The 20786-nt window shown below is 50.7% G+C and overlaps 6 protein-coding genes across 9 annotated transcripts; 4 read left to right on the top strand and 2 right to left on the bottom strand.

Annotated features, from left to right (window-relative positions):
* Window positions 1–796: 796 nt before the first annotated feature.
* AAFC00_000672 (uncharacterized protein) lies at window positions 797–1964 on the top strand (the record flags this gene model as incomplete). The annotated part of the gene is made up of 3 exons (XM_069346766.1): window positions 797–879; window positions 943–1381; window positions 1449–1964. The coding sequence occupies 3 exons, from the start codon at window positions 797–799 to the stop codon at window positions 1962–1964; spliced, it is 1038 nt and encodes a 345-aa protein (XP_069200534.1).
* A 987-nt stretch (window positions 1965–2951) lies between these two features.
* AAFC00_000671 (uncharacterized protein) lies at window positions 2952–7273 on the top strand (the record flags this gene model as incomplete). 2 transcript variants are annotated; one of them, XM_069346756.1, is made up of 3 exons in its annotated part: window positions 2952–3064; window positions 3124–4956; window positions 5017–7273. In XM_069346756.1, 3 exons carry the CDS (start codon window positions 2952–2954, stop codon window positions 7271–7273), a joined length of 4203 nt encoding a protein of 1400 aa, XP_069200533.1. The 2 variants fall into 2 exon arrangements, with proteins under 2 accessions (XP_069200533.1, XP_069200532.1); XM_069346755.1 differs by having other exon boundaries at window positions 3021–3064.
* Window positions 7274–8275: 1002 nt separating this feature from the next.
* On the top strand, window positions 8276–9384 carry AAFC00_000670 (uncharacterized protein; the record flags this gene model as incomplete). Its single annotated transcript, XM_069346743.1, has 3 exons — window positions 8276–8397; window positions 9056–9122; window positions 9202–9384. 3 exons carry the CDS (start codon window positions 8276–8278, stop codon window positions 9382–9384), a joined length of 372 nt encoding a protein of 123 aa, XP_069200531.1.
* Window positions 9385–12766: 3382 nt separating this feature from the next.
* On the bottom strand, window positions 12767–15329 carry AAFC00_000669 (uncharacterized protein; the record flags this gene model as incomplete). 3 transcript variants are annotated; one of them, XM_069348358.1, is made up of 7 exons in its annotated part: window positions 12767–13440; window positions 13501–13697; window positions 13768–13842; window positions 13900–13955; window positions 14027–14057; window positions 14107–15209; window positions 15264–15329. In XM_069348358.1, the coding sequence occupies 7 exons, from the start codon at window positions 15327–15329 to the stop codon at window positions 12767–12769; spliced, it is 2202 nt and encodes a 733-aa protein (XP_069200528.1). The 3 variants fall into 3 exon arrangements, with proteins under 3 accessions (XP_069200528.1, XP_069200529.1, XP_069200530.1); XM_069348563.1 differs by lacking the exon at window positions 15264–15329 and having other exon boundaries at window positions 14107–14954; XM_069346722.1 differs by lacking the exon at window positions 15264–15329 and having other exon boundaries at window positions 14107–14513.
* Window positions 15330–16040: 711 nt separating this feature from the next.
* Window positions 16041–17882, bottom strand: AAFC00_000668 (uncharacterized protein; the record flags this gene model as incomplete). Its single annotated transcript, XM_069346712.1, has 4 exons — window positions 16041–16863; window positions 16912–17178; window positions 17302–17387; window positions 17439–17882. 4 exons carry the CDS (start codon window positions 17880–17882, stop codon window positions 16041–16043), a joined length of 1620 nt encoding a protein of 539 aa, XP_069200527.1.
* A 723-nt stretch (window positions 17883–18605) lies between these two features.
* On the top strand, window positions 18606–19833 carry AAFC00_000667 (uncharacterized protein; the record flags this gene model as incomplete). Its single annotated transcript, XM_069346701.1, has 2 exons — window positions 18606–18671; window positions 18718–19833. 2 exons carry the CDS (start codon window positions 18606–18608, stop codon window positions 19831–19833), a joined length of 1182 nt encoding a protein of 393 aa, XP_069200526.1.
* Window positions 19834–20786: the final 953 nt, after the last annotated feature.

Raw genomic sequence — 20786 nt, 5'->3', positions numbered from 1 at the left:
TAGGTGTGTGTGCTTGCTCTTGCTGGTCAGGATCATTCTCAAGCACGTCTCTGACGCATTGTCGCCCTTCTCCTATACACGACCGGTCAACGGACTCTGCTACTCCGTCTCTCCAGACTTAGATGTTACTGCCTGTAAGGAGTACAGTACAGTACCGCTACTTTGACCAGCTGAAACGCTAGACCCTTTATTGTCGACTGGGCGCCGAGTACGCACTTCGCATCTCACCAAGCTCCTTTAAGGCTGTCAGCACTTGAGCACGCGCAACCTGGGGTTTCTTACTTTGTATCTCACAAACAATTATTGTGTGCTCTAGTGTCACCTGCGGCAGTCTCCTGGGAGCAGCAGAGTCGACTTTGTCTTGTCTCCTTGTGTAAAACAACAGCCATCCATCAATCCGCTCGTTACCAACTACCTTACCTACCTTGACACATCCCACCCTTCCGCCGCAAATCTGTCGCGCGACATCAGACTGGTTACAGCGCTTTAGCCGCTCAGCGCTGCGCATCTCTCCTTTTCTTTTTTCTTTCTTTTTCCTTGTCGGGCTGTTCCTTAAAAAGCCTCAGGGCGCTATCACATACTCGTCACTGGCCGCCCGTGTCGCGGCCACTCCGTCGTCAAGATTTCGGGTCACAAAGTCCGCACCTCTCTCTTGGGAGGTCAACCGCATAGCTCCTACCAACCCTTGGGTCGCGAGCGGAGCACCAGCCCTTATCCATATGTCACCGGTGGCTACTATGACCGCGAAGGTCTCACAGGCACGCAAGCGCCGAAACCTACCGGCATCAGAAGCGCCATGTTTCTGCCAAACTCCACCTGGACGTGGAGTTTTCTAGCAGTGTCGATTTTCCAAGCAGCCATATCACTAGGCCTCGAAGGGTGAGGGACAGATCGCTTCATCGAGTGGGGTTTGAACACACATTGCTGACCATGTCAATGTAGTTTTGTATTCGCACGATTTCAGCTCAGTCTCTACGGTCACGCAAGGGCGACAACGCAGTCGCGAACCATTCCTACATATCTTTCGTTATTCATTTTCGGCTTTATCTACCAGCTAGGTCTGGTGTGGGATGCACTTCGACTAAAAAACACCATTCAAGTCATCGGTCTTTGTGGCTTCAACGCAGCGCTGCTGATCTATGCTGCTGTGCAGTACGATCAGATCAATCAAGCTGTGGAAGAGTTGCTATTTCAAAAGGAAATCAATGCCCACTTCTGGGAAGGCGTCCACCCACTGCTCATAGCCGTGCCCTGTGTGATTGCGCTGGGCACGGTGGCTATGAGTGTAATCGCCTGGAAGCTTTACGATGAATTTGCTTGGACGATTTACAAGCACATCTCCGCTGATCTTCGACTAAAGCGAAGATATCTAGTCTATCAGGTAAGCGCAGATCTACAATTCTTGTTCTTTGACTTAGCCCGTGATCACTCCGCTGATACACCTGCAGATTTACATTGCTCTTCTCAAATTCGACTTTTTCTTCTTCCTCGGATTCACCGTTCAGTTCTTGGTCGTGGTGGGCAACACGACAAACATCGAGTTCTATCTTACAGTCATCGCCATACCGGTGACCATAGTAATTCTCTTGATGGCAGCATGGTTCACTCGGCTCGAGACTGTGATGGGCATGATCGCTACCATGGTGCTCTACCTAGCCGCGCTCGCCTACTTCCTCTTCAAGCTTGTGAGAATGTACGACACATCCTCGGAGTCGGCGTTGAGGAGGGTGAACGACTACATGCCCGCTCGGCGCAGTCTTACGACTTTCGCCATCATCACCATATGTCTACTCATTGTCACGCTCATCAACTGCGTGTGGTGCACTGCCAACTTTGGCAAGGGTCTCAAGCCACACGTGCAGAAGCGCAAGGTGGGCAGCCCAGAGGACAAAATGTACAACACACAAGGAGGATCGCTGTCGGGGGCGCACGCTCTGGGACAAGTGCGGATGACGATTGACTAGAGAGGGAAGCGGCACAGATTCGGCGAGGGCGTTTGAACCAAGTTTAAAGGCGGAACTAAAGATATCCCAAGGGTCGCACATTTTTCTTTGTGGTTTTCGTTTTGAACATTCCCTTTGTCTTTTTTTGGTTTCACAGGAGTTTGGAGCGACGAAAGCTATGTTTTCGATACTATACCACGGGTTGCTTCACGCGATGCAAAAGGTCATCAATGAATATATTTCGGGTTTTTGCCCTACAACAGTGTGCTAAAATACCGCGCCCTGCTATGAGATTTAAGTCTGTAAGACCTCCATTATTCACTTTGTAATTATATGTCTTGTATGAAGCTTCGTGTACCCCAAGGCATCTCTTTCCCCACGTTATCCATGCCGAGGCAGACTAGACACTCAAGAAGTCTCGGTATTTCTCGACAAGGGGAATGGGAAAATGAATGGGCTAGAGCCGTCGAATATGCCGACGGCAGTGCACCCAGTACAAGTACACCTTCATTTAGCTCAAGTGGAGCGGCCCGTCGCTTGCAAGGTCATGTTTGGGCTAATGTACAGCCACAGCCACAGCCACAGCCCACGCGGAGACGGAGGTGGTTCGTCTCCAATAATGACGTGCGCGTCCGACACAACTCTACTCCACTTTCGGTGCATGCCAGAGAACGAGTCCTTGTACCTTTTGTGCGTCAGGTGAAGGTCAAACAACGGCACGTTCGACTTTAAATAACTTGGTTCTCGGTCTAGCCCTCTTGCTATACTTGTTGGTGTTCTGCTTGTCTTATGACAATAGCCATCCATCCTGTATATTGTAAAGTGCTACTTACAGGACCCAAGCACCACGCTTTGCCGAAATACATCTAAATGGTTGAAAGCAGATTGACTGACTGATCCAACGCTTGCTTCTCACATGAGCAATACAGTACTCACAGCTACTCTCCAACCAGCCGATCCAGGCTCTCACGGCTTGGTAGTGGACTCGTCACGGTCCTTATTGATATTATGTCTCCCCCAGACCCACCAGCTGGGAACAAAACCCCCAGTGTTACTTTGGGCGAGCTGCCTCGAAGTATGCTAGACCAGGCCAGAGCAGCTGCGAACGGCGGACAGAGCAGGTAGGTGCAAGCTTGGCGCTAGACAGACATGGTGCACTTTCTAACTTGTACGACCTCAGTCGTTCACGAAGCAGGAACCACTTCGACCCAGACGTGGCAGACGATGAAGACGCTATCCCTCCACCAGCATACAATGGACAGCGCTATGGCGACCTCTGTAGTTCCGCCATGGGTGGTATGGAGGGCACCAAGGCCTCCCTGACCGACGATGGTCGTATCAACATCGAGATCAACCAGAGTTCTCTTCGTCTGTCCAGCTTGCTCGTCCCGGCGCTCCGTAGTCAGCTTGACCACCTCGACACAACTCGTGTGCCGCCACCATACGTTCCGCCCTCGTTGGGAGGTGACCCCTCTCAACTCCCCCTGCCTCCCTTGAACGTCGTCATCCATGTCGTCGGCAGTCGAGGCGATGTTCAGCCCTTTGTGGCTCTCGGAAAGGTGTTGAAAGAGCGTTACGGTCACCGCGTCAGACTGGCCACTCATCCCGTCTTCGCCGACTTTGTGAGGGAGAATGGCCTTGAATTCTTCAGCATCGGCGGAGACCCGGCAGAGCTGATGGCGTTCATGGTCAAGAACCCAGGGCTGATGCCTGGATTCGACACGATCCGAAACGGAGACGTGGGAAAGAGACGGAAAGAGATAGCGACCATGGTCAAGGGCTGCTGGCGCTCTTGCATCGAGGCTGGTGACGGTCTCGGTCCCGAGGCCAACGACAAGACCCAGGAGGACTGGATGAGTGTTGATTCGAGCAGCACTAATGATGCTTTCTCCAACATCAATCCTAAAGACAAGCCTTTCGTCGCCGATGCCATCATCGCGAATCCTCCCAGCTTCGCACACATTCACTGCGCTGAAAAGCTCGGCTGCCCGCTGCATATCATGTTTACCATGCCCTACTCGCCCACCCAGGCCTTCCCACACCCCTTGGCCAACATCAAGTCCACAAATACCGATCCGCATCTGGCCAATTTCATCACCTATGCGCTTGTGGACATGCTGACATGGCAAGGTCTCGGAGACATCATCAATCGTTTCCGTCAGAAGAGCTTGAACCTCGAGCCCATTTCACTCATGTGGGCTCCTGGCATGCTTGCGCGCATGCGTGTTCCCCATACTTACTGTTGGTCGCCAGCATTGATCCCGAAACCTAAAGACTGGGGCAATCACATTACGATAGCAGGCTTCTACATGCTCAATTTGGCTACCAACTTCACTCCCGAGCCGGCACTAAAGGCGTTCCTCGATGCCGGCCCACCTCCCGTCTACATCGGCTTCGGATCTATCGTTCTTGACGATCCCAATGGTATGACTAATCTCATCTTCGAGGCCGTGCGCAAGACCGGCCAGCGCGCCCTCGTCTCCAAAGGTTGGGGTGGTTTCGGTGGCGATGAGCTCGACGTGCCAGAGAGCGTGTACATGCTGGGAAACGTTCCACATGACTGGTTGTTCCAGCACGTCTCTTGTGTGGTTCACCATGGTGGAGCTGGCACCACAGCTGCAGGTATCGCCCACGGTAGGCCCACTGTCATTGTTCCTTTTTTTGGCGATCAGCCCTTCTGGGGCTCTATGGTTGCCAAGGCCGGCGCAGGCCCAGAGCCCATCCCCCACAAAGAGCTTACCGCAGACAAGCTTACCCAAGCGATTACCACCGCGCTGAAGCCCGAGAGTCTCGAGCGAGCTCACGAGCTAGCAGATCAGATCAGGCAGGAGCAGGGCACAGAGGATGGGTCTCAGTACTTCCATCAGTTTCTTGACATCGATAAGATGAGATGCCTACTCGCCCCCAGGAGAGCCGCTGTCTGGCGAGTCAAGAGGACGGACGTCGGTCTGAGCGCTCTCGCTGCCACTACCTTGGCTAATGAAGGTCTTCTGCACTTCAAGGATCTCAAATTGTAAGTCACTCAGGTACAAATGCAATTGATGTATGAGATGATGTACTGACTACGCAACAGATTCCGCTCCAGAGAATATGAGACCGACGATGGGCCGTGGGATCCCATCAGCGGTAGTGCTGGCGCCATCATTGGTACAATCAGTACCATGATGATGGGTTTCGCAGACTTCCCCGTCGCAGCCATGAAAGCCATCAAGGTCTACCCAGATGGCACCAAGAAAGAAGAAGCCAAGCCAGATGGCACAACTACGCCGGATGAAAGAAGCTCGCGCGACCTTAGAAGAGAATCAACCGACTCACAATCGCGATCTCGATCACAGGTCGTGTCGGGCACGTCGACACCTACCGAGGCGGTCGGATCTTCTGTCAAGCCCAGCCCTGCCTCTACCTTCAATCTTAATGAGTCCTTTGCGAAGATTGGAGCTTCGGGTTCCAACACGCCCAGAGATGCCTCAGCGAGCGGGGAACGTCGTACCTCGTCCATGGCGAACGCTTTACGTGATCAACTCGGCGAGCCCATCCGAAGCCAATCTCCTTCAACGTCCGGAGCATCCAGATCGCGCTCGCGAGCCTCTAGCTCTACAGGGCGACCTGGTAGTCCCGATTCGGGACGCGAGGGAAAGGGCAGTCGTGACATGATGGCCACCCTTGACGATGTACTGAAGACTGGCGAGGGAGTCTCGAAGATTGTCTCTGCTGGCTTCAAATCACCCATGGATTTCACACATGGATTGGCCAAAGGCTTTCATAATGCACCTAAATTGTACGGTGACAACGTACGTAAAAGCGAGCCAATCACTGACTTCCGCTCGGGTCTCATGGCTGCCGGAAAGGGGTTTGGTTATGGGTTCTATGACGGCATCACTGGACTGGTAACCCAGCCGCTCGAGGGAGCCAAGAAGGAAGGCGCAGCTGGCTTTGTCAAAGGGTTCGGAAAGGGCATTGGAGGCATCGTGTTCAAGCCAGGTGCAGCGATATTCGGTATCCCTGCCTATACCATGAAAGGCGTGTACCAAGAACTGCAGCAGCACCTTGGCAGCAGTGTACAAAATTACATCATCGCGGCACGTACAGCTCAGGGCTATGACGAGTGGCGCTCCAGTACTCAAGAGGAGAGGGAAGACATCATACGGAACTGGGATTCCGTGCGAAATGACTTGAAAAAAAAGAAGAATCCGCAAGAGCAGCTGCAGGACATGATCGCCGAGCAACGTTTGAAGGCCAGAACCCGCCGAGACAGCGACATCCAGGAGACAACGACTGGCAATGACAGCCGAAGCATTCGCAATCGCAGACGCACAAACAGTAGATCAGCTTCGGGCAATCCGAATCTATTAATTCGACTACGTGACGCTTTGGACTATCAATCCGGGCGGTCCATCGGGTCCGAAGGTGCTTCTTTCAGAGATGCGGCCTCTCGACCAGCACTGAACACGAGTACATCTGCCGTTCAGAGACCGTCAATCACACTTACAGATACCACTACCGGGGGTTCAGAAAATGCATTACAACATGCCAACACAGCACCTAGCCAGATGCAAGTAACAACAGAGGCGGACTTGCATCGTTCCATAATGGAATCGGTCGCTGAGAGCAGTCGTGGCAATGCCGAAGAAGATGCACTCATCGCGCGGGCGATCAGAGCCAGCATCTTAGAGCTATCAGCCAGACCACCAGACTACACCGAGACCGCTGCTGATGAAGAAGAGCACTACAGAAGCGCTCTTGCCGCAAGTATGGCCGAGGCAGAACGGTACGCTCGTGCTCATCCTGGTGGACAGGGAGCCGACGACGATGAGCTCGCCAAAGCCATACAAGCCTCCCTTGAGAATGCTGAACAAAGCACTAGACCTGTCCAGACATCCGGTACAGATAACGAGTGGGATACGGGGGCCAATGACGAGATCCGCGAAGAGGATCTCATGAGAGCTATCTCGGCCAGTCGACTGGAGCAGGAGCAGCAGGAACAACAACGACAACCGCAGCAAAAGCAGCAGCAGTCTGAACAGGCGCAAGATGACCCTCCCGCGTATTATCCTGACGAAAAGGGCCTCGGCGAGGTCATGCAAGCTAGTGCGGCCGAAGCCGAGGCAGCGCGAAAGCAAGACGAGGAAGAGCGGATAGTGATGGAATACATCAAGAAGCAGAGTCTACAAGAGGAAGAGCACCGAAAGGAAATGGTGTCAAAGGGCAAGCAGAGTGCCACGAGTGTTGCAAGCGGCAATAACGTCGATGAAGACGACGAAGCTTTACAACGAGCTATCAAATTGAGCATGAGTCAGGGAGGAAAGAACGGTGGTGAAAGCTCAAAATGAGGGAGGGGGTGTTCTAGCCATGGAAGATGTTGAACAGGCAAAGACTGCCTGAGAAGACACTTGCGTGCAGTTTGATGAGCATATTGATGTTTCGATCGATACCCTAGATGTTACTTTTTGGTCAAGAGAGTTCTACGAATTGACGAGCGCATCGAGTCTTTTTTTATCCCTTCCTGCTTACCACATGAGCTACCTCTGACACTGGACTACTAACGGTTCCAAGAACATTCGGCATGCACTAAAGTACACATTGGAGTACATACAGTGCCTTCGTCAATCAGTTGGTCAGTCGATAGCCGACGACCAGCCAGCCCAAGAAAAATGAGGGGCAAACACGACCCGACGACGCTGTCCAAACAGATCAATGACGTGTAGTGGGGTAAATCGAAAACATGAACCTCTCGGGCTTTCGAGAGAAGGAAAAGGGCCGACTCAAGGGTGACGGATTTGCTCTCGTGTCACATCATATCATCTACTCGCCGAGGTCTCGGTGTTTTGACCCACTGAGCTGTAGCAGAGTGAAGTATTTGCGATCTGAGATATAGAGATCTCTTGGAGTGTTGGGTGTTGAACGCAAGTAGTGGTACAGTAAAGCAAGGTAAGATAGCTTGGCATACACCTTGACGTTCTGGCACTTTTTCTGTGGTGAGGGGCACGCAATAACGAAATGAAACGAAACGACAAAGTGACGAGACAACCGTCTTGATCCGAAGGTTTTTTTAGGAGGCAGTAGACGTGTGTTGTACATACCTTACGTAGTAAAACTGTACTAAGAAACCTGACTCGTGCCACACTAGACAGAACCACTCACCTAAGGATTACTACTGTGCCTTGAACTACTTACCCACGTGTAGTTCTTTAGACGCCTTTGCTTTACTACTTGTCTTTCTCTTTTTCTCTCCACACACACACACCCAACTCTTTTTCTTCTGTGCCATATACCTCGACTACGAAAATAATTCAACTTCTCTTGTAACACTCGTAGAAACAAACGCTGCAAAAATGGTCTACACTATCGTCGTGCACCTCTACGCCAAGGAGGACCAGAAGAGCCAGGATCTTCTGGTTAAGAAGCTGCAGGAGGCTAGTCAGGTCTACAGTCATGATAAGGAGTGTCTTTCTTGGTGAGTTCTTTCTTCTCTCTTTTCTCTTTGCCTGATGGTCATCTATTCTTTTTCTTGTGCAATTGGGTGATTGGGCAATTTTGTCGTTGCTTCTCTCGTTCGGTTCGTGGCGGCGTGGTGTAAGGAGTGGAGACTCTATGAGACTTCGATTCATTGCATTCGGGTCAATGGACACGATGTATTTGTTGCTCTGGAGCTCGTGGGTCGTACTCAAATTATGTACCTCCCGCCGCATTGGCATCTCTGATTTTCTGTTCCTCCTCTTTGCGGGCCGGGCTGGCATGGCGGAAATACATAGGCCAGTATCAAAGTCGCTGGTGTAGCAGAATAACGCCTTTGGAGAGGAAGCAGATGTGCCGTCGGACTTTCGCCTTCATCCTTGCTTTTCATCAGCCTCTGCGTCTCCTGCTTTCCTTCAATTAATCTCAAATGCATTGAAAGAAGCCAATGGCCGCCGTTCTAAAAACAACGGCAAGGCTTTACTTATAATGCGCATGGGAGGAAAGCAAGAGATGGTATAGAGCAAAAGCGAGCGACCATTGTGTTCTTTGCTTGCTCGCACAAGAACCAAACTCAAGCACTTTGCATCACTCATCCATGAAGAGAGATCTCAACAATCTCAAAAAACCCACCAACTAACCATCTCTCCCCCAACCAGGCTCACAATGCGCGACTTCAAGGACCCTCGCGCCTTCACCATTGTCGAGAGATATCTGCACGAATCCGTAAGTTTCGCTCCTCGCACTCCCCCCATCTTCCCCCTTCCTCCCAGCATCAACTAACAGCCCCTCCCCCTTCAAAAAGTCCCAACAATACCACCTGAACAACCCCTACTGGCAAACCTTCGACAAGTACGTGATCCCATTGTTGGCCAAGGACATGGACCTTCGTCGTCTGGGAGAGCTCGTCGACGACTCGACGCCCGAGGTGCGCGTTGAGCAGGATCCTAAGCTCTGGGAGGCTGTCAAGGCGCATCAGGCGCAGTAGATCTCTTCCGTTCATCTTTGCAACCCCTTTTCTGTCTCTTCTTCTGTAGATGGGATTAGCGGGTGGAAGATGGGAGAAGATTGAATGAAAATTGAATGTTTGAATGTTTGAATGGATCCTTTTCGTTTGTTGGGTCGTGACAATCACTTTCACTGGATCCTTGGGCGATCAACGTTTTGTGTTCACTGCATACTTTGCGACATGAGTGCATTAGGTCTTTGCTAATGTGGCGAATTTCAAGTCGTGGGATCGGCATGTCTTTGTCTTTTGACGACTGGAAGACTGAAGAAAGAGAGTCATGAGATATACAAGAACAGAAAGGCGAAAGAGAAAAGGTCATTGAAATATCCATCATGCACGCATAACCCACCACCTACTCATTCAACCACCACTGCCGCCGTCGTCTCCTCGCTCTCGACATACGGCGGCGGAGCAAGCACCTCTTTCTCTTTCTCATTCCCCTTGACCCAGACCTTGTTCAGCTCCTCCTCAACGACGCTTCTTCGTTGCTTCCACTCCTCGACCTTTTCCAATCTCTCCCTCAGCTCCGCCAGTTCCTTATCCAACCCCTCCTTTTCGACCTCTGTTCCGATACGCAGCATCTCCCACTCATTCCCCTCATCGCCTAGTCCCAGCGTCAGCGTGAAAGAGTGATAGCGTCTCAGACTCGCGCGCGTGGAGATGGTAAGCAGCGTCATGCCGCGCGCCTTGAGAGTTTCGTACAGCAGTCCCTCGACGTCACTCGATACGGCCGACGTGCCTTCGTCGATGACTACGTATTTGGGCTCGTGGTAGAGCAGGCGCGCGAAGCCCATGCGTTGCTTCTCGCCGCCGGACAGCACGTCTTTCCATTCTTTGCGTGTGTCCCATCCACCTTCGCGGTCGACCAGGTAGCCTAGTTTGGCCGCCTCCAGGACTGGCAGCAGGTCACGGTCTTCGGTGCGTCCGGCTTCGCGCATTTCTAGCTCCGTGTGCGGGTATATGACTTGGTCTCGTAGTGTGCCTGGACTGAGATAGGGTCGTTGAGGGAGGAACACGATGCCGTCTTGGCCTGTTAGTCTTGGTCGAGAGACGAGTCCTCGGTAGGTTGGCCATAGCCCTGCTAGGATGCGAGCGACGGCTGATTTGCCTGCGCCGTTGGGGCCGATGATTAGGAGATGTTGGTTTTGTGAGACGACAAATGAAAGAGACTCGATCAATGATTCTCCGCCCGAAGGGTAGAGGCCCGGGGCGACGACCGGTGCGTCTTCGAATCGCACGCCGTCGAAACCCTTGTGTAAGGTGCCTTGGACGTCGGCAAGAGAGTAGAGTTCAGGATAGATGTTGCGCTGTGGATAGTATGCGTTGGCCTGGACGCGGTGAAGAGTTGAGATCAGAGTGTAGACGCGCGAGGTGTAGCCTGCGAGCTCAGAGAGGTCTTTGAGTGAGTACATCATCCTTCCTCCGGCATCTGCCAACGAAAGCATAAGACGCTTGTTCGTGATGAAGGCTTGTGTTCGGCTGCCGCTCGAATTGCCATCGCTTGCAGCCTCGAGAACGGCAGCTGACGGAGTGAGTGCTCCGTCAAGGGCCTTTGAAGTATGAGCATCGGCCAGTCCACCCCATGCAGGCAAGAATACCGGAAGAGAGGTGATTAGATATCCGAAAGCCGACCAAGAGTACTTCAAAATAAAATCCTCTAGCATGTTGTAGCGGATCTTCAAGGAGTAGATACCTTCCATCCATCGCTTCAGCTCTAGGAAACCTTTGTCGAGAAAGACCTTCTCCATCTGATCGCCTCCATAGAAAGCGACTTCTTCAGCATTGGCTATGAGTCTCGCGTGCAGAGCTCTAAAGTCGCCTTCTCTCTTGCCTTCGACAGCCTTGAGCTTCCCGAATGGCGGAGACAGGCGTCGAAGCAGGGTAGCAGTAGCAAAATAGTTGGCCAATAAGCCGGATAGAGCCAACGGTCCAAGTGAGCGATAGAGCTGGAAGTTGAAGACCACCAGGTCAACCAGAGGTTTGCCTAGGTTCGAATACAAGCTTGCGGCCGAGTCACAAAACAGGGTCAAGTCTTGAGTGATGAACTGATCTGCTTGAGCACCCACTCCACCATCTAGATTATTGAGCTTATAGAAGTTCAGGCCTTCGTTGAGATAGAGATCGTGAATATAGCGGGTCAAGCGTGTTCGAAAGGCGATGCTGACTTTGGACTGCAAGAACTTGATCATGCTATTGGTGTAACTTGCGAAAGCGCCAACGGTGAGCCACTTCAGTATTCCCAGCATGAAGTTCTTGCCTCGTCCTCCGACCAGATCTCGCACAATCTGACCGTCCAGTCTTGCTACTACAAGACTCAGATAGGTACGCAGCAGCAAGAAAACACCGTGACTGAACAACAGCCCGGTCTCCTTGCTGCCCCATCGAGGAATCAATATATTGAGCAGACTCAGGAACTGATGTAAAAAGGCCAAGTTCAGGCCTGGTCGAGTGTTTGCTGGAGGCACTTGCGGGATCCCGCTATCACTCAAGCCTGCAGCGCGGGGAGGTTGAAGGAAAAGACGTCTATGTGCGTCGAATGTAGTTGCCTTTGTCGGATGGATTGTTACTTTGGATGTAGTGTCTCTGTAAGGCACGAAGATGGTGCGAGAGCCGTCTTTGCCACGGACCCCAGAGTTTCGTCTCAGCAGTCGACGACCCTCCTCCTTCTCTTTTCGTCGCCGCCTCCACGTGTTGAAGATGCCATAGCTGCTGCCAGTAAGTGACAGAGTTAGGAGCAACGCCGCGATGAGTCGAGTAGTCTTGGATGTTGACTTTGCCCGTGACCTCACGCGGTCTAGGTATTGATTGATGAGTTGACTCAGCGGGTCGTCGCTGTGTCTTAGTGTGGACTGAACCGGCATGGTCAGCGACCGCTCGTTCGACGGTAATCAGTCGTCAATATCAGTCTGGCATTCTACCGTTATAACCATTGATGTCGGATGCTGTCATTGTCAAGAAGAAGACCTGGATAGCTACAACAGAGGAATGATCGCAAATGTTAACGTCCCACGTGTGCTTCATCATATCGAGTCCGTTGTGAGTCCGAGGTACTGGAATAAACATCTGCATGTGACTCTTGGCAACTTCCCCATTTCGCGGGATCCACCAACTCCACACTTCCCCCACATTCACTCCACCTACTCAAATGCCTTAAGGTGCGATACCTCATCGTCGTCATTCCGATCAATGCAGATCTACTGTACTTGACTTGATACATGACTTGACAAGGAAATACCGTGTTTGGATCCCAGTCATCGAGCACAGTGCTAGCATCGCGATGTACTGGACTCGAGGAACGTCTATATCCCGGCTCCGAAATATTGTCGAAGCCTCCACTTTTTATCGTGTACAAAGCACAAATCTATGAGTACTGCATCTTCCTAATGATGTTCCAGCTCCATTCTGCCGTAGCATCAATGTGCCGCATCTCGGCCATCCAGCTGATCATTATGTCCACCGACTGCTGCATGTTGTTGCGATCCACTTCCACGTCAGCAATGCCTTTCAGGTTCTCATCCTGATCGGTGTAGGCAAGGATCAGGAGCATGCTCATGAATACCTGTGTCCAGACATACAATTGCGGCATCAGCCGTTTTTTGTTGCTAAAGAAGGCCATGGTCATTGGTAGTGCGCAAGCCTCGCGAAGTGCTTCCCCACATAGCTTTTCCACATCAGCATCTGCTAGCTGAGACATCTGCAGTACCTTGTAGATCGAGGGTCGGAAGAGCATGAACCGTGTATAGTGATAGCGGCTGCGCAGCTGATGAACCATGAGATCTTGTATCCACTTCCGAGTCTGGTCAAGCGTCGTGCTCGAAGTCCCTGCGCTTGTAGACGCAGGACTTCCGTCACTACTAGAGCTGCCGATCGAGCTCAACCACATGGGTGACGTTTTCGGGGTATCGCCACTGTCATCCCACCGCAAGAAAGCTGGCAAGACTGATCGCCAGCCTTGGAGCTGCCTGTCGAATTCTTCAATCAGTCGCGCTGGGATTTCTCCTCGAGTTTCAGGGTAATCGTTGTTCGTATCAGGGACTAAGCAGAATCGTCATCAGTATGCTCAAGCTATGGCGCGGAACCTTGTGCTTGACGTACAGCCATGTATGTAATGTTGAATGTTCTTTAAGATGGGTCGCAGGGCTATCATAGCTAAAAAGTGATATTCGTAGTTCGTTGCATCTTCCACGTAGCCTCCTGACTCGGCATTACTACGCGAGAAGGTAGGCATCGGAACTTCGCCTTCAAGCTCGTCGAGACTTGATGTGGGCATATCAAGGTCACAATGAAAATACCTATATCTCGAGTTTAGCGATACAAAGGGTCACAGCTTCGAGCAAAAACCAAGACCTGGAAGAGACTTACGTTTCCTGTAAAAGACAACCCCAATATGCTCGTTTTAACGCGTCGGTAGATGGGTCCGACCACCCAGACATATCGCTTGCAAAATCGTCAGAGTCACGTCTACGCAGAAGCATTTCGAATAGGTATACTCACCATCGTACTAACATCTGGCACGTCAGGGCAGCCATGTTTATGATTCTCCACGCTTCCTGGATGTCGCAGTAAGATTAGTGAATGATCTTCTGCGTATCATGAAGTGATTTTGATTCGAGCTACTCACAGCATAGCGAGCGCATGCTCCGAGATATGTTCTGAAAGCAGGTCAGCCTAATGAAATTGTCATTGCTTCATTGCACATACGCTTGTAAGAGCAGCATCTGGGCGATAGTGATGCTACTCGTTGCAGTGAACGGGCCGAATCGTCTCCCAGCTTCGACATATAACGCAAGGCCGGGAGGCACTCCGTCATTTTCCGATTTGGAGTCGTTCGAGGCTGGCCGGCCATTCTTGATTGGCAGTCCGTCTTGTGCACTTACAGCGATCTCGCCGAGGGCGAACACAACAAGCCCGAGGCAAATGTTGGGACTGTTGTTGCTGAAGCCATGCTTTTGAATAGGAATCAAGACTTCAGTCTCAAATGTCTTGTGGTCCAATATCGGATACAGAACGTTGAAGGTTGCGAAGTACGCACTGCTCAGAACATGCATCTTCTCGAAATTGATCTCGGGCACGTTTGTCCAGCTTCCACTCAGGGTAAGGGATTTCATATGTGCCGTGCTGAAATCAACATCGTCTGATAGAGCGTGGGGATGCTTGCATAGGTCAAGATGCACAAACCACGGGGAACCCCGCTCTGCTATCGTACTCAGGTCAGCCTCCATGGAATTGTCATCAGATATAATCTGTTCCCGAATTTTCGGCCACAAGAGAGCGCGGTGTGAGGCCGTAAGAGTGGAAAAGATATGCTTAGGACGATGATGGGACGTAGTAGGCTTGTCATGCTTATCGGCAGGAACTTCCGACTGCGCATCAGTAGACATTGACGAGGAGGCTGGCTCTCTAAGGCTTGGTACAGAAGGCAAATTGTTTGACACATCAGTCATGTCAGTATCGGACCTTCTGCTGCCCGAAGTGGAAGCAGGGGTGGACTGTGGCGAAGTCATCTCAACTAAAGCTGAGGATCGTGCAGTCGCGCGACCGCTGACCATTGCAATGTCGTTGCTAATCACTTCTTCTGGAAGTGACGGATCACACATCTGAAGTCCTATAGGCGGAGAAACACCCAACCGCATAAGTCTTTGACGCAAGTGAAAAACTTCGCTATCGAGCCGCACTTTGTCCAATTTGAGCGCGTCGTTTTCTAATTTGATGATATCCTGACGCCGGTGTCCTGCTTCCACGACGTAGTGGCATGGCCGTCGTCGGTTCATACACCGATTGCAGATTGGTCGTGCTCCATTGCACTACTAAAAGTCAACTACATCAATTCAAGTGAAGTCACGCAAGCGACGACTAGCCCTTATCTTCCGAGCACGACATTCCTCACAAGCTGTAGTAACAGTGCTGCGTTTAGACGACTTCATTCTCTGGCGTTGAGTATATCGCCTAATCTCTTTCATGCCCAAGAGAGGACATATATCTGGCAAGCCTGCAGGTTTCGTGAGGTTGATCAGACAAATGTGGTGGAGAAACTTTGGTCGATGAATTCGCGAAAGTCAAATAATGTGGGGGCGGCTATCAAATACTGCTTAGTTTGAATAGAGGATAAACACAGTGACCGCGGATAAAGGTTTACCATTCCCTGCTCGAATGCGATTGTGTAGGATAGGATGAGGCTGAGATCCGCATCTCCAGATTGTACCCTTGGAATTTTCGTTAGCGTTACGCTAATTTTCAGTCAACCATTTGACTAAACATCGACTACCTCAGATCTTCAATGTACCTTGCGTCACTAGGCACTGAAGATCAGCCTTCGCTACAGTATATCCTCTTGCTTATGTCAACGTAGAGTGACCGAATGATAGCATCGGTGAGGCACGAAGCAATGAGCCTCTCTCGCTCCGCGTACCTGCAAAGCTTGTGCTTTTCCACAGATTATGGTCTTGTCGGAGGTGCAGCGACCTTTTTGCGAACAGCTCATATGCCACATAACAATTGCGGCAGGACAATATGAATATCGTGTACTGGTAGTGCTGTAAGAGCGACTACGTATGTTCCTGCTCTTGTGACGGAGTCCCACAATTGTCACGCTGATCGAGTCCAGATGCGCTCCTCGCTTCTTCGTCGTGAATGTGCTACAGTGCATCGTCGCTTGCGCCTGCCACTTCTCGCTGGCCCGCTTTCTGTGCTGCACGGTACTCATTCGGCAGTAGCTCGAAGAACGTTGGACTGACTGCGTAGATCATGTCCAGCCACACAATTCCGTTATCTAAGCCCTTCAAGACACCCTCTATTTTCATGCCAGGAAACACGTGTAACAGAACCTCATTTTCGATCCAAAGAGTGAAGGTCTCGACGATAAGTCTGCTCCCTTGCAACCTGCCAAGTACTGCTGAGCGCCGAGCGAGCGGATAGGTCCAGTGCCGGCAGTGCATCTTTCCAGTTGTCTTGAGGAATGGTTTGGTCTCTCTGGCTGCTTCGTACAAAGCAAACGTCTCAGCATCAGCAACCTCCGTACCAGTCACTTCGAAGATAACGTCAGCTTGTAGTGCAATCTCGGGATCTGCAGAGCCCGTCACGCTATCGTACTGCTCCTCGGACCCATATGCTGAGACAGCGGCGACTATGATATCCCGGGAGTCCAGTTCACTACCTCCAAAGTTATCGGCTCCATCCCAGTCTTGTCCGTCGCTCAGAACGTTTGCATATACACCCCCGTATATACGAGATGCTGCTGAGCTAAAGCTATCTGGGAGAAATCGCCCAACAAGAATGGTGTCCAAGAGTTCTTTATCTGCCAATTTGCAGATTTCACGTGCGGCGTTGATCTGATCTGTGTACTCAGGACAGACGTCGTGATGCAGTAGGTAGTTGTAGAAGTTACGAAGAATATTGGTTGTCAATTCGATCTCGTGCTGTGAAGCATAAAGGAGACGAGTGAGAACCATAAGGCTCGACCTACGCACATTAGCGAACCTCGACTCCTCAAGAGTAAAAGCCACCTACAAGAAACCTTTTGCCACTCCTTCGAAATCTACTACCCACAGGTCCTCGTTGTTCGTCACATCTTCGGAGATCTTGTGACGAGCATTGGCAGCGGCGATATCATGGGCATTTCGCTCTTCGAGTTCCTTGTCACCAAGCCCACCACCACTGAATTGGTTCGGACTGCACTCAATGCCGCCGTACTTGAGGAACTTGTTGAAGATGAAAGCAGGCTCTTGGTGGAACTTCCGCTTGCTGGTATAGCGATATATCGCAGTTTCAATTCGTCTGGACACGTATCAGCTATGTCTTTGCAGGCAACATCGTTGTCACCGACTCACGTTGAGAATGTGATCTCACTAATCAGTAGTCAATATGGAAGATCTCAAAGCTGTTGGAGAGAAGACTCACCTTTCATACAGCTCGCGTTCTGTAGCGAAGACCGCTGGTGTAACTGGAGGATCTGCGTAATACTCTTCAAATCCCGTGGGTTTCAGCTAAAGTTGCGATCAGCATCTAGAGGGGCATTAAAGCTGCTGGTACCCTACCATTCCTTTAGTCATCCACGGCTTGCCTTGTGCGGCTTGAGCTATATGAGAGACAGCCTTCTGTGTTGAGTTTTTGGCGTTGTTCTCAGACGTCTGCGGAGCAACCTTGGGACTTATAGCCAGAGGCGTCTTACGTTTGAGAAATTTGTTTTCTACGACGTCCAGCAAAGTACTTTTCTTGAGCGATTCGACGACGGATCGGTAAGGTTTGTACTTGCGCATCCTAGCGAACCCGCATATATGTTTGATCGAAACTGGCAGATTCTGTAAACCACCGGTCTTCATAAGCATGTGGGCGTCTGTTGGCAGGTTTCCGTCCGAGAAGTAGAATTCGACCTGTCGACGAATAGCTTCTCCCTCGGCGTGTTCTACAGGTGGGGGCACTTGCTCGACATCCTGCGAGCAAGTGTTCTTGCTTTGGACTGGTTTCATGCTTTCCTCCATCGTGATATATGTAAGGCCGCAGAATCTGTTCCTGCAATGTCGCTCGATGAGTCTCGTGCTGAAGATGAACTTGGTTGTCTCCACCTAGATCGAATCAAGAACATGGGATCATTCTCGACCTAATGGTAGTGAGGTTAATGCTTGTCGGGGACGTATACGGTTGACTTACGGGATGAAGTGAGGAGTCCTAGGCTCGCTTTATGAACGGAATGTAGAAAGTATACCGACACGTGGAGAGATCATATTCGTTGTTCTGAGCTGTCTCACCTTGCGTTATATGCTTATGCAGTCAGACGGGAAGGCACCTTCTACTGGCGAATTGAGTGCAGCGGAGTAAGGTACATGACATTATTACCTACCTTACCTTACCTTGTTTTAATCTTGCCTTCACTTGATGTCCTGTGGATGCTACCTAGTTCACCGATAGATCAATGGTGTGGAGGAACATGATCTCTGGGACATTGTGGCCAGTAACACAACGGGTATAACAAGTTATAGCGAAGTAAAATCATCTCCAATGTATGTGTTATCGGACCACAGAAAAGGATGCCTGACGTCACTGGCATGGTACCTTGCATTAGCGCATGGCACGGGGCGATCAGCCGGAGGTTGTCTCAGCTCTGACCTCTACTCCTTGATTGCTCCCCGCCTTCCAATCTGCTTAACTCATCCCGATCCATACCTTTTTTATTTACATTGAAACAAAACAAAGGGAAGGTCGACATGTCAACTACCAAATTCGACCTGGCCTCAGCCGTAGCTTTTGAGCATGTCGCGGCAGGACAGCAAGTCAAGCCCGCAGCCTTTATTCCCTTTTTGTTGTTGCTACTGACAGCAGCACAGTGATGGCATACTTGCCGATCCATCTGGGATCCTCATATATAAGCCATGCACTCGTAACGAGATAGACTTTTATCAGACGACTATAACCGAGCACCCCGACTTTGCGCGACTGATGCCGACGTTTATGGGTACATTGGAGCGTGGTCGGTCTGAACAGATTGATAATCTTCTCTCAATTAGTCAAGTCGCGGACTCTGCTTCACCGTCGATAGTTCTTCCGACACCAGATCTCGAGCAAAATGTTCCCAATGCTACAGAAGAGAGTATTCCTTTGCGGGGCAGAAAATTAGATACTGACCTCGTGGTGGTTCTGGAAAACACCTTGGCCGGGTTCACAAGACCCAATTTTATGGATATTAAACTAGGAAAGCGATTATGGGCCGATGATGCGCCCAAGGCGAAACGAGCGAAATTCGACGATATAGCATCGAAGACTACTAGCGGATCTCTTGGTTTCAGGGTTGCTGGTATGCAGATATGGGAACCCTCGGAGGTGCGACCGTGTCAGGCACAAGGTGTTGAAGATTCCATGACCGCGGATGTCTCTGGCGTAGAGGACAACTCAACAGCAGCCGCAGCAGTGAATTCTACAGGACGCTACCGGCCTTTTGACAAGATATATGGACGAAGCCTGAGGGAAGATAACGTTCAGGATGCATTCAAGGAGTTATTTTGCCTCGGTTCTGATGCGCTGGCGAACGAATATGTTGAGGATAACATGCGCGATGTGGACCGCTCGATAGAAGAGATCGAGACTGTATTGGCAAGTAAGGAGTCTCGAATGTACTCGGCAAGTATACTTTTAGTTTTCGAGGGAGACGCTCAAACACGTAAAAAGCTCATAGATGCAGCGGTGAAACGGGCAGTCGAGGAGAGCGAAGGTGGTGGTGATGGAGGGGGAGCAGGGGGGTTGCAAGCGGACGACGAAGACGACAATGACGACGACGAGGATGATGAAGATGAAGAGGAGCCTAGACTATTCGACGTCAGGGTCATCGACTTTGCGCACGCTGCTTGGACACCCGGTCAAGGTCGAGACGAGAACATGCTCTTCGGCATAAAGAACGTTCGCAAGATCATCAATTTGTTGATCGAGGAAGCGATATGACGAGGATTGGTGAAGCGGCGGGACTTTGGCGTGTCGGCTGAGGTGGAGTGGGTTTTCGTTAGGATTGGGTCATGTGTCTCGGTGGTTGGCTAATTTCTTCTTTTTCCCAAGATACCCTGAACCACATACTGTTCTCTTCGGACTGTATTTCTTTTCTTCTTCTACGTTGTCGGCTATAGACTACCATCTGACAGGACAATCATGTAACATCTTACCAGATCCACGAATTCGGCATGTTTCTATGTAAGAATCCAGAGTTCTTCCGCACTGCTATACCGATAAATTGCAGACCCGCTATCAAATTCACATGATAATCATACGAGATGACCTAGACTGGCATTACAGAGGGGGTATACCATGACATTTGCCCTGATACATCGCTCGACAATAGAGTCGACTGTCGAGGTCAAGCGCAGGGCCATGCGATGCACTTTCTACTAGATGACCATGAAGAACATGAGAAGTCAAGAGCAGGGCTCGGTCCGTCGGATTGTAGGATGTGAGATATTGAGTTATAGGATGCGGGATACACAGTGGATATTGAACAGTAAACAGTCGATAGTGGATAATGGATAGCGAACAATGGTGTCGATAATGTACTTTGCTGTTCTAGGATGTAGTGCGTTGGCTTGGTGTCTACAACTCAAGCGAGCTGATACACGATTTCGCGCGAGACGGTGATGGGTGTATCAGTGGTTTTGCACTGAAGTAGGCATAGACACTAAGGTGTGTATAACGTAGTTCGAAACAAATTAACACGGCAATAGATAGCATGTTGGGAACAGTGAGATAGGGCTCAGTGCGGGTCGATGGTAGTTCGATCACAGTTACGTCAACTTCTCTGTTTTAGCAATCGTCTTCCATGTGGATTTGGGATGAGCAAAAATCATCATGTGTTTTCGTGGATCTCTTGCTGTATGCAGGATTACCCCAAGAGGCTTTTCCCTCTACAT

The sequence above is a fragment of the Neodothiora populina genome (genome assembly GCF_041146345.1).
Source record: "Neodothiora populina strain CPC 39397 chromosome Unknown canker_contig_11, whole genome shotgun sequence".
Lineage (NCBI taxonomy): Eukaryota > Fungi > Ascomycota > Dothideomycetes > Dothideales > Dothioraceae > Neodothiora > Neodothiora populina.
This window is presented reverse-complemented; position numbering and strand designations above follow the sequence as displayed.